Source organism: Perkinsus marinus (assembly GCF_000006405.1).
Source record: "Perkinsus marinus ATCC 50983 genomic scaffold scf_1104296950272, whole genome shotgun sequence".
In the NCBI taxonomy this organism is placed as follows: domain Eukaryota; phylum Perkinsozoa; order Perkinsida; family Perkinsidae; genus Perkinsus; species Perkinsus marinus.
The window spans coordinates 215750-227832 of NW_003209678.1; the positions used below are offsets into that span (position 1 = coordinate 215750).

Consider the following 12083-nt stretch of genomic DNA (forward strand, 5'->3'; position numbering starts at 1 on the left):
TGATGATCTCAGAATATACGCTACGTAAACCGCGACACGATAATTCACACTATAGACTCACATTCCAGATACAAGGCGACGGACCCAGTCTTTGACGCGTCCTTCATTCTTGCCCTTATTATTCTCGCTGTGGAGCTCAGTATCAATTCGATAGTGCAGGACGAGTAACGTCGCACAGTTGTACAGTGTGTGTCAATTTGATTGATGCAAATGTGTGATTATTGAGAATCGATCGGAGACTATATCGCAAAAACAGTGGAGATTCACCCGTGATATGAAAACACTAGCAAAAAATATATTTCACGACTACCGCATAACGCGAATATCGCGTTTTTACAGGCTATTACGCTACTTCACGTAGAGCGGGTGAAACTCCAATGTAAACATTGCTATGAACATGTGATGTGATAAAAGTAACCTTTCGAGACTATGATAGCGACAAGTTGTTTACTATCATTAATCCCGAAATACTTCACATTTGCATACTATGAAATTGGCTGTGGCAGTTACAAGTGGTCGTTCTTCTTTTGGTTGGACTGTGTAGCAACAGCATCGTTGATCCCTGATATCGGTTGGATAACTAATTTTCTCTCTGGCCTCTATGGAATAGGTAAGTAATGGTCGCAGGTTCGAATCCCACAGATGACATTTAGGCGATTCGATGGGTGGTGAAGGGGGAGGGAACAGTGGTGTTGCCAAAGCCGGCCGGGCATCACGTGCAGGTCTTCACTTCAGAGTATGTCCTTTTGCATGTTGTGATTCTCTCAGGTTCAAGAGCTGGTCGGATAGTGCGGTTGGTTCGCCTTGTTCGGCTACTCAGAGTCGTCAATCTCGCAAAACTTTTCCGAAGTGAGGAAAGGAGGGGGAAATAATAAATGTTGGAGAAATTTTGGAAAATTTTCGTTGGTTTTTGTAGACTTCTATCACCCTTAATTGTGAGTGAATATATATAATGTAGTTTACTCTTGAGCTCAGCTAAGGGAGCCAAACACGTTGTCTCAGAGAAAGAGAAGAGATCACAACTGGATGATGAGGGAGGAGAGGAAGAGGAAGTGAGTGATTGGAATATCGGAATTTCAGTTATGGATTTCTATTGTAAACTGCAGTACCGCGAGGGTCAATTTGACATACAAATGCGTGCTATTATTCGAGAATGACAATTTTCCACCCTAAATTTTCTTATCTCATTGAACAACCCAACTGCATCATTAACTATGAGTGCCGAACTTAACACTTCTCACGCTGAGAGTAGACAAATGTGGTACCTCGGTTAAAGCCCACAGCGATGTCCATACTAACGATGCACCGAGATAGCTTGATTATCACACTTCATAAACGAAGGCCACAAAATGGATCTACTCAGCGTCCAACTTCACCTAGGGTGGCTGTGGGTGGGTTGAAAGAAGAAAGGCACCACTACAAAGATGAACCCAATCTGGATCAACACTTTCACAATTGCATCTCTAACTAAGCCCGCCAGCTAGAGAGCTCGTGCCTGCGGCATAATGTACGAGGCAGACAATATCGGTGTAACATCAACAAGAGACATTCAAGGGTACCAACTTGTAGAAATGAAATAAACAATACAGACAGTCAGGAGGAAGTACGAGCATTGTTCCCTCCGGCACTTTGTGCTTTCCAAAGAAATGAGTATCGATATGAAACTATATCGCATGAACAATGTGAACATTGCTATGAACATGTGCTGTGATAAAAGTAACCCTTCGAGACTATGATAGGGATAAGTTGTTCACTATCATTAATCCCGGAATAGAAAATCAAATTGCATATCAAGCTGCCACACCGAACGTGGTTATGCTGCTGTCTTCTAAGGTGGCTCCGGTCGAGGTGGTTCAAAGTGAGCGTATCGAAGCTAGCAGGCTCGGGAAGATTCTGAGTGAGCAAACCATACGGAGGGTTATTATAGGGGTAAGAACTCCGACCGAGCAAATCGTTAGTGTATATAAAAACGGCCGGTTATATAGTGTACATATAATCGGACGATTAAATTGTATACATATAACCGGACGATTATATAGTCTACATATAACCGGACGATTATATAGTATACACATAACCAGGCGATTATAAAGTATACAGATAGGCATATAATCGTTATAGTATATGTATGTACACCCATTATATGTGATACGAGATAGAGACTTCATATATTATGTACATCATCAGGTACTTTCGATGATGTTGGTGTTGCCCTTGATCGAATTAGAAGATACTAATTTAGCTTTCGAGGCCGGCTTGGAACAGCTCTTCTGGGCTGGCAGGAGCGTCTGTGGTGAGCAGTGGTCAGTGACAATTTTATATGAAAATTTGAACACCCTCGAAAGTGAATTGAAAATATTTTGCAAATTACACCGGACGGATCTCACAGAGCACATCACCTGTTTTATTCGTTTTTCGTGAAGTGAAAGGTGAAACATGTTTTTCACTAGTGTATTTCATATCACGGGTGAAACTCCACTGTACTCCGCCCTCAGGATCAGCGACTGATTTCATTCTCCAAGCGCAAGGCAATACCACGACCAGTTGTAACAGTTCTCTGGCGAACGCTCATTTTAGCCTCGATGGTTGGAAATTTTTGATTTATGAGTAAGTGAAAGTGTTTCTAACATGTGTATGTATAAATAGTACATGTCACAAAGTTTTACCCGTTTTACGTAAAGTGGCGTAATACTTCACGATATAAAGTGAAGTGAAGACACTTATTTCGAATTGTACCTGAGAGATCACCAAATTTCACGTGTTTTACGCGTTATTCACTACTCGAAATGGAGTTTCACCACCCTAGTGATATGAAAACACTAATGAAAAGCATATTTTACGACTACTACAGGCCGCGAATATCGCGTTTTTCACCGATACGCCACTTCACGTAAAACGGGTTGTGAAACTTCAATAGACTGGCATAACATTTCAATGCCTCGATTTATGAAGGTACTCGCATATCGATGTATAAGAAAAATACCAATTCATTAATTCATATCGTTAATTTATATTGCGAGTAGTCCGAGCAGTGGTTATCGTCATTTCGGAAAAAGTTTTTTTGCGAAATTTTGAGAAGTTCAATTTCGGCACACAATTAGAATATATTTTTTATTGGATTCCATTGATTAACAATAATTTCAATTTTTTACGTTTTTATTGGATCTCAATCGATGAAGATACTCACAGTTGTCCCGATCGAGTGAGGGAAAAGATGCTCTGGTGAACCAACCATTGTTATGGTTGGAAATCCCCGACTTGGAGGCGGACCCCCCGGGGAGAATCCGCGGCATAACGTAACTCGGGGGAGTGGAAAATTATGTATAGACAATACTAGGGTAGAGAAATATGATATTAATTATGAATTCATGTGAATCGAATGAAATTTCTGAGGTAAATTCCCATTGGTTTCCGCACACTCCCACCGGAATTTCTATAACTAATGAGGAAACTCCTGAGCTCAGTAGCTGAGGAAAGCAAACATATATTCCTACTCCAACACTGTGTTCACTCCTGAGCTCAGTAGCTGAGGAAAGCAAACATATATTCCTACTCCAACACTGTGTTCACTCCTGAGCTCAGCTGAGGAAAGCAAACATATATTCCTACTCCAACACTGTGTTCACTCCTGAGCTCAGCTGAGGAAAGCGAACATATATTCCTACTCCAAGACTGTGTTCATTCCTGAGCGCAGCTGAGAAGAGCAAACATATATTCCTACTCCAACACGGTGCGGATTGCTGCTAATCTCAGGTACGTTGAGACGACGCGTTGTCATCCTGCGACGGCTAATACATACAATCTCGATTTTAAAATTCCTCACAATGGTCTTCCTGGTGGATTTGAAACATGTTGTCGGTGGAAATGGCAGCAGGTGCGGGGTTCGAACCTTGGTGTCTTCGAGGTATCGGCGTGAAGACTCCATGTTGTTGTTGGCGAGCTCATACCACGTGTGGGTTTGGTGGTATCGAAGTCGGAAGTGAAGACTGCCCGTGGAGGGACTCAGAGATCAGAGAAATCAGGTGAGCGAAAAGTGTCTTTTAAATAGGAATTACTATATATTGGAGTTTCACCCGTTTTACGTGAAGTGGCGTAAAACTCGGTGAAAAACGCGATATTTGCGGTATGTAGTAGTCGTGAAATATCTTTTTCACTACTGTTTTTCATATCACGGATGAAACTCTATTGTTCAATTGTGAAGAGTCAGCAAAGCGCTCCACACCAAGACCGACGCAAGATCGCTGAGGTCGACGATTCCCCGAATCCACTAGACTCAATCCGGTAGACATAGAGCAAAATAATTACCGAATCTTAGTTTTTTGTTTATCGTAGCAACTACTAGAATGCATCTTACCGTTACTGAGCAAAAAGATTATTGGGCGAGCGATAATCAGAACTGCTCACATTGCTGTATAGTTGTATTTTTAGTATTATATCATAGCATAAGACTATATTGGGGTTTCACCCTAGTGATATGAGAAACACAGTACTTCACTTTGCGTAAAACACATATCATGTTTTACGTGATATGGAGTCATTTGTCCGGTGTGATTCGCGAATCACATGTAGTATTAAATCAGAGGTGAGAGCTTGTTGTTTGAATCTTCAGTTCTTTACCACGTTCGGGCTCAACAGTTTGAGGATTTTTTTTGAACCTGTTGGGCTGTAATCATTTTTTGGACTCTAGCATTTTTCTGGTCAATTTGGAGACATACTTGGTGGTATTCCTCCCTTCTATTTGTTTTATCTTTTGAGAGTTGACAGTATTTTCAAGTTTATGTGTGTTAGTTATATTCCGCCGATTTGTAGAGATCCCGAGTCGCCGTGCGCAGACCTGATCGTCTATGCGAAGTTTCTCGACCGCAAAGGTCAACAAGAAGAAGCCAAAATGTCGATGTTGCAAACTACTCTGATTATCATCTTGCTGGGTTTGGGAGCAATGGTTTTCAGTGAGTATATACTCGCTTTCCTCAGCTGAGCTCACGAGTTTCCTCAAGAATATACACATGAACTCGAGTGTATCAAGAAATTCCCAAAATTTCCTAAGAATTTTCATATTGTCACCGACACATCTAGTTGTGAATATTCATTCTCCCATACTGCGCAGCATAGTCCACTTAGGTTCGGACACGCAGAAAGTGGTGATTGCGCCGATCGAGAAAATGGTTAATATCGTCAAACAGTTGGCAGATGATCCTCTTCGGAAACCTGAGACCGAGGACGACGAGAAGGAATCTGAAAGCTCCGACGACGGGTGAGAAAGTTGTTTAAATGCTTTAGTTCCGAGAGTATGGTTCCGATTTCTGAAAGTGTGCTCATGCTTGGCAACAAGAATCGTCCTCGTGTCGGAGAATTAATTGAATTCTAACCCGGCTCCCATCACGTTAACCACCAAGATTGATGGGTTTCGTCGCCAACGTTTGGGGTACACCGGTTTAGTTTGTTGCTTTTTATTCCCCTCCCGAGAGGAATAGAATTAGATGAGTAGTTACTTGGAGACACTCTCGTGGGTGCACGCTCTGGAGGAGCTCCAAACAAGGGCAGCCTCGTTTTCTCGTGCGTGCTGGTTCTGATATCGCTCGCCCTATTGTGTACGCACGCACAAGCATACTTGTGTGTTGTCATAAACACTGACCGGCTCCCATCACGTCAACCACAAGGATCGATAAGTTGTGTCATCAACGTTTGGGATCCACCGGTTTAGTTTGTTTTTCTTCCTCCCGTCACAAGCTTAGGTTTATCCAACCCCTTCACTCGGAACCCTCTGTTTTAGTTATTAATAAAGGCTATCATCATCGTATCCCTCAGATTTATATAATGTATATATTGGAGTTTCACCCGTGATGTGAAAAGCACTGGTGAAAAATATATTCTAAGACTACTACTATATACCGCAATTATCGCGTTTTTCACAGAGTATTGAGCCACTTCAAGTAAAACGGAGGAAACTCCATTGATAATATTATAATGATAGTGAATAGATCATTAATACGGTTTTATCTGATATTACCAAATAGAGTATAATATATTTATAAGGTGGAACAAGAGGTGTATCCGGGCCGATTTGCCAGTAGAATTAGTGTTATTGGCAAGAGTTAAGTCTCCGCGGGTAAGAAAATTACGTGCATATAGGTCCTATCGGGATTTGAACCCGAGTCGCTGGATTCAAAGTCCAGAGTGCTAACCACTACACTATAGGACCGTTGTGAAGTGGTGCTTTCAGTTATGAGTTGCTTCTTGCTTCTCCCATAAGCTTCATCAATCGGAAATATTCACAATTATTATATTAATAATTTATAATTTAATATTTATAATTATTTTTACAATTATTCTCTGGCATTTGCTCTTCCTGAGGCATATATGCATTCACATGTCGCGAATGCCCTCTCCCGTGAATTTGGAAATATGACTATTGCGAGGCGTTTTGATCAATCACATTTAAACTTCTTATTAGCCTATCCGATGTGGGAAGATATACGCGTAGTTGACTACATGTGTCGGCGACGAAATGGAAATTCTGAGGAAATCTGTGTTTGTGTTTGTTTATTCTGGGAATTTGTGTTCGTTTATTCTGGGAATTTGTGTTTGTTTATTCTGGGAATTTGTGTTTGTTTATTCTGGGAATTTGTGTTTGTTTATTCTGGGAATTTGTGCTTGTTTATTCTGGGAATTTGTGTTTGTTCCTGAACACTCCCACCCTAGTTTGCATATGAACTCCTATAATTAATAAAGACGTTTCAGAGCTGAACTTAGGAGCGCGATCATATATTCCAACACTGCGCGGTTCGTTGGAGCTTCACCCGTGATATGAGAAACGCTAGTGAACTGCATAGCACCAATACGCGTTTTTCACAGAGTATTACGTCACTTCACGTAAAACGGGTGAAACTCCATTGATTCTCACTATCCGTATTATTCTCGTTCTCTTGCGCTATATGCCGCCTGAATATAACGACTCGCTGCAATCTTAGATCTTCCTCCGAGGAGTCTGGGAATAATGAACGATTGACAACCAGGAGGACTACGAGAAGTAGCTGAGAAATTTTGTTAAGAAATCGCAGTTGATTTTTTGGTGGCATCTGGTAGGGTTGGCGAAGACAGGAAGCGAGGATAAGCATATGGAAACTACTTTGCTCGAGAGCACTATATTGAGGATTGGTTCGCTGCTGCGGGTCAGAGTTTATTCATCACTTCAAACACTATTCGGCGATGTGATCTCGTGTGGCTTCATCAGGAGTTATTTTCTGGGTGAAAACACGTGTTGGTGATAGTATGGAAATTATGAGAGAATTTTGGGAGATATCTGTTGATTTATCGGTATACTCCTAACTGAACTCGCATGCTATCAGTGAGGAAACTCCGAGGACTGCGAGCTGGGGATTCACTTTCCTCAGCTGAGCTCAGGAGTTTCCTTTTTAGTAAGAATTAGGGTGGGAGTGTTCAGGAACAAGCTCCATCTTGTCATCAACTATGTGCATATTTTCCCGTATCGTGCCAGGTTGGATTCGGGCAAGCGGGCGCGCAGATCATCTGCAACAATATGAGTCAAGACAGTGGCAATTCAAGCGGTTTGAATATGATGTTGCCCGGCCGCCGAGTGAGTTTGTTATCAACTCGCCCATTCATCGGTCTCCTTGTGTTGATGCCCCTTGACGAATTTTGTGAAGTGCGAGAAGAACACGGATAGAAAACGATTATGAAATTTGTGACTTTCGCATAGTGGCAGTCGTCATACAAGCGGGTTGAATATGATGTTGCCGGGCCAGCCGGTGAGATTAGTAACTCGCGCACTTATTGTTCTCCTCAGCAGCGTTTTATGTTAGTGTTAATTTTCAATGTACATACAATGGAGTTTCACCCGTTTTACGTGAAGTAGCGTAAAACTCGGTGAAAAACGGAAATGCAGTAGTCGTGAAATATGTTTTTCATATCACTAGGGTGGAATTCCAATAGACATATTTTCCGAAGCGAGAGAAACACGGAAAATGATGAAGTCGGAAGTCAACTATCCAGGAAATACTATGAGAATGCAGCGCCGTAGAATTCGTTCTTATATAGCGATCTTCGCAGGTGGAAGGGGTCTACGCTTACTGTGACATACGGCAATTCGATGATACGGCGAAGTGCCTTCTCGAGGAAGTAGGAGCCGAATTAGGCGCATTTGATACTATGCAAATGTGAAGAATGTGCGTTTTCTATTCCGGGATTAATGATAGTGAACAACTTGTCGCTATCATAGTCTCGAAAGGTTACTTTTATCACATTACATGTTCATAGCAATGTTTACATTGTTTATGCGATATAGTTTCACATCGATTCTTATTAATCTCGGAAAATAACACGTCACATTTGCATCATATCAAATTCACACACACTGTATGCTAATTTCAAGCAGGTGATGGTATTCGTAAATAAAATCGCAAGAATAGTTCACAACTGCGCGGACGAATGGCAAGGCGCTGCCAACAAGAATCTCGGCGACAGTTTTTTGCTCACGTGGTTGTTACCACCGATGGAACATTCTGAGGTCGTTGCTGAGGCAAGGCGCGGGTTGGGGCAGTGTTGGAATATATGTTTGGCTTCCTCAGCTGATAATATTATAATGATAGTGAATAGATCATCAATTCGGTTTTATCTGATATTACCAAATATAGTATAATATATTCATAAGGTGGAACAAGAGGTGTTCCTGGGCCGGTCTGCCTGTGGAATTAGTGTTATTGACAAGAGTTTAAGAAAAAGCTGAAAACCACTTAAAGCTCAGCCTCAGCTGAGCTCGTAAGTTTCCTCACTACGTTATGGAAATCCACACATGATTTTGGACAACCATTACTTACCAATATTTCCTTAGAATTTCCTCATTTTTACCAACACATGTAGTTGACCATGTGTATATATTCCCATACTGGGTTGGAGACATTCAAAAATGAGCTTTGTGTCAGACCGTCTCTGCCGCAGCTTCTAGGAGGATATCATCAGCGTCGATCCGCCGTAGGTGTTTAATATTTTTTTTGACGTTGATCCTGTTAGAGCGAGAAAACTGATATTCGTGTTCTGAAGAGGAATTCATCGGGAATTTTACACATAGCTAGGATGAATTTGCGATGTAAATGTCATCACATTAGGAATGTATTTTTCACTGTTATGAAACCCTTGAGTCAATGGAGTTTCACCCTAGTGATATGAAAAACACGATCTATTTAACAACTACTGCATATCACCGAGAACATCGGGTTTTCACAGAGTATTACGCCACTTCACGTAAAACGGGTGGTGAAATTCCATGGTTTTTGAGGCCTACATTTGCACTGTTTGATTATCCTTCCTCAGCAGTAACAGCGAACACGCCTAGACCGACTCCTGGCAATGTGAGGTGAGATGCTATCGAGAATTCAGTATAGTACTTTACATGAATAACAGGGATCAGCGTTTTGGAAGAAAAAATTCGAAAAAATTTTCCGGAAAATTTACCTATTTAGTGCGCATTACTTCTCACAGATCACGTGTGAAAAATTTCACATGTTTCACGCGTTTTTCGCCGGATCGATGCGTTTTTTATGAAGAGACTTTTTTTACCAGTGTTTTTCAAATGAATTTAATATTTTCCCGAAAAATTTCCTCCGTGTGATAATATGAAAATGTCATCTATTCTCAACTACGCCATTGAGTGAATCATCCAATCGTTACCGGTTGCTCTACTCGCTAATGATTCGAGGCGTTGCTATTCTTAGTATGCCAAGAGAAATACCATTTTTCATATCACAATTAAATATTTTAGCAAAAAAATTTCTTCCTGTAATATTACGAAATTTTTCTGTTTGTTCTTTACCACTTCATAGAGGAAATTATTGAATTATTATCGACTCCTTTACTCTGTTTATATTCTTTCTGGCGCTGCGAGGCGTTGCCAATCTCAGTATGCCAAGAAAAATATCGTTTTTCATATCACAATTAAATATTTTTTGCAAAAAAATTTTCCTGTAATATTTCGAAAATTAATTTTATGTTGTTAACCACTTCATAGAGTAAATTATTGAATTATTATCGATTGATAAACTCCGGTTGTTTTTAGTATGCCGCGGAAGATATCAGTTGTTCGTCTTAAAGAAATCAACAACCAGAGGGAGAAAGCGAAGAAAGAACTGACGGAAAGAGCTCTGCTGGGCTGCATAAAAATTATCGCGGAGATTCGTCGAGCTGGAGATCTGAAAGCTTATGCGAAACACCCAAAACTGATACCAAAATTTGGTCTAGCGTACCAAGTGGATGTCGGCATCGCTTTGCATAGTGGTTGGAGCGTCGAAGGTGATTCGATTTTGTGTGGAAGAAAAAAACTGACGGGAATTTTCACAGGTGCGATTGGAAGCGAAATGAAGATCGACGCAACCTATATCGGGTTTAATGTTAGTGTTGCTCGGTCGTTGGTAAGCAGTGTGGGAAAATATGAAAAAATTTTTGTGGATTTTTTTTGGTAAAATCTAGTCGGTTTTTGTATATTTTTATCACCTCGAGCTGTGTGTTTTTATGATGTTGAGATGAAAGTGTTTGAGCTCAGCTGAGGAATCTAAACGTGTTTGATCAACTTGTCGCTATCATAGTCTCGAAAGGTTACTTTTATCACACCCCATGTTCATAGCACTGTTCATGCGATATAGTTACAGATCGATTCCTATTAATCTCGGAGAATAACTGCAAATGGCCCTTTATCCTTGATTCTCGGCAATTCTCGATGTCACATCATCATTTCTCAGTTGAAAGCCCTACCACTCTACGGTTGCAGTCTACTTCTGACGGAGTCTGTCGTTGAGAATCTCGGCAACAAGACAAGAGACAGATGTCGGCTCATTGATGAGGTAAGCCCGAGAGGGAGTGTGACACGCTGGAGTATACCGGAAGTACGCGGAGTATACTGGGCTCACATTACCCCCGGGTCGCAGTCGCATACCGGTTTCATCGCAGATTTACACGGAAATTTCCATTTCCATCGTTTCCGAAATTTTCCGCGACAAAATTTCCTTCCCGCGAAATTTTGACGCTTGCCCGCCCGAAAGCTCAGCGTGTAGTAGAATTGATTAGAACTCGAGTATACTCAGTGTGGATAGAAGTAATAGACTTTATGAAAACAGCTTACATAGCAAATCTCGTGTAGACATGCTCTAGCGTCAGTTACAGTACCAGTCGTCTAGAGAGGAGGAATAGGCGTGCAAGCGTAAATTTTTCCAAAAATGAGAGTTTCGAGTTAATTTTTTTATGAATAGCCCTGATATATATATCTACAATGTACTTGCAATGGATCCATCTGTAGATTAGAATTGGAGACAGACATTTGTGACACGGGGACAATCGCTATACCGTAAATTGGGTGGTGTGTTGGATGCGACAATCTCGATAAGAGTTTGTTCGGGAGGCCGCATGTGGGGATGAGTTTATTGCAAAGTTATCGTCGATCTGATACTAGGCCTTTGGGAGAAGGGCGACGTTCGTGAATTTTCCTGTCCGAAGTGGGAGGCGCGGGTTCGGATCTCGCGGATGTCATTTTTAACGCAGTTTTTCGGTGGTGTCTAGTCTCGAAAGGTTACTTATATCACATCACATGTTCATAGCAATGTTTACGCAATGTAGTATACTGAGTATTATAGTCATCTCGATATACTTACCGATATATAACACACTTTTTCATGTACCAACAATGAACTGTGAAGCGACGCGGGGTCAAAGCGCTCTTATAGGTGATGGTTGGCGAGGTCGGTAGAACTCCTAAGAAAGAGACCAAGTGTGGGATATACTCATTCGATATCAATGCGCAAGTGCCAGAGGCTCCCGAGAGTGGGCGCGCGAATTCTTTGGCGGTCTTTTGCCGAGGTTTTGCATTAGATCATTCTCGTGTGGGGAAGGTGATCCCTCGGACGGATGGGGTTCTTGAGAATTTCGATGTGAATGTGGTTGAACATGTAAGTGTCGCGAGTGGTTACATCGCACCAGCTGATGATGGTCGTTTTTAGTTGTTCGAGGTTGACAAAGATGTGCAGATCTTGCAAGAGGGCTACACTGATGAGCTCAGAAATTTATGGCGCCAAGCGTGA

At 41.4% G+C, this 12083-nt stretch overlaps 3 protein-coding genes and 1 non-coding gene across 4 annotated transcripts; 3 read left to right on the top strand and 1 right to left on the bottom strand.

Moving 5' to 3' along the window:
- Positions 1-6130: 6130 nt before the first annotated feature.
- Pmar_PMAR007071 lies at positions 6131-6202 on the bottom strand. Its single transcript has one exon. It is a non-coding gene; the product is annotated as a tRNA-Gln (tRNA).
- An 884-nt stretch (positions 6203-7086) lies between these two features.
- On the top strand, positions 7087-8181 carry Pmar_PMAR007072 (hypothetical protein; the record flags this gene model as incomplete). The annotated part of the gene is made up of 3 exons (XM_002778233.1): positions 7087-7172; positions 7499-7597; positions 8071-8181. Coding segments are annotated over 3 exons (296 nt in total), but the record flags the coding sequence as incomplete, so codon positions are not given.
- Positions 8182-8395: 214 nt separating this feature from the next.
- On the top strand, positions 8396-8573 carry Pmar_PMAR007073 (hypothetical protein; the record flags this gene model as incomplete). Its single annotated transcript, XM_002778234.1, has 1 exon — positions 8396-8573. A coding segment is annotated over one exon (178 nt), but the record flags the coding sequence as incomplete, so codon positions are not given.
- A 1500-nt stretch (positions 8574-10073) lies between these two features.
- On the top strand, positions 10074-12083 carry Pmar_PMAR007074 (conserved hypothetical protein; the record flags this gene model as incomplete). The annotated part of the gene is made up of 6 exons (XM_002778235.1): positions 10074-10305; positions 10354-10424; positions 10752-10853; positions 11730-11826; positions 11875-11951; positions 12003-12083. 6 exons carry the CDS (start codon positions 10074-10076, stop codon positions 12081-12083), a joined length of 660 nt encoding a protein of 219 aa, XP_002778281.1.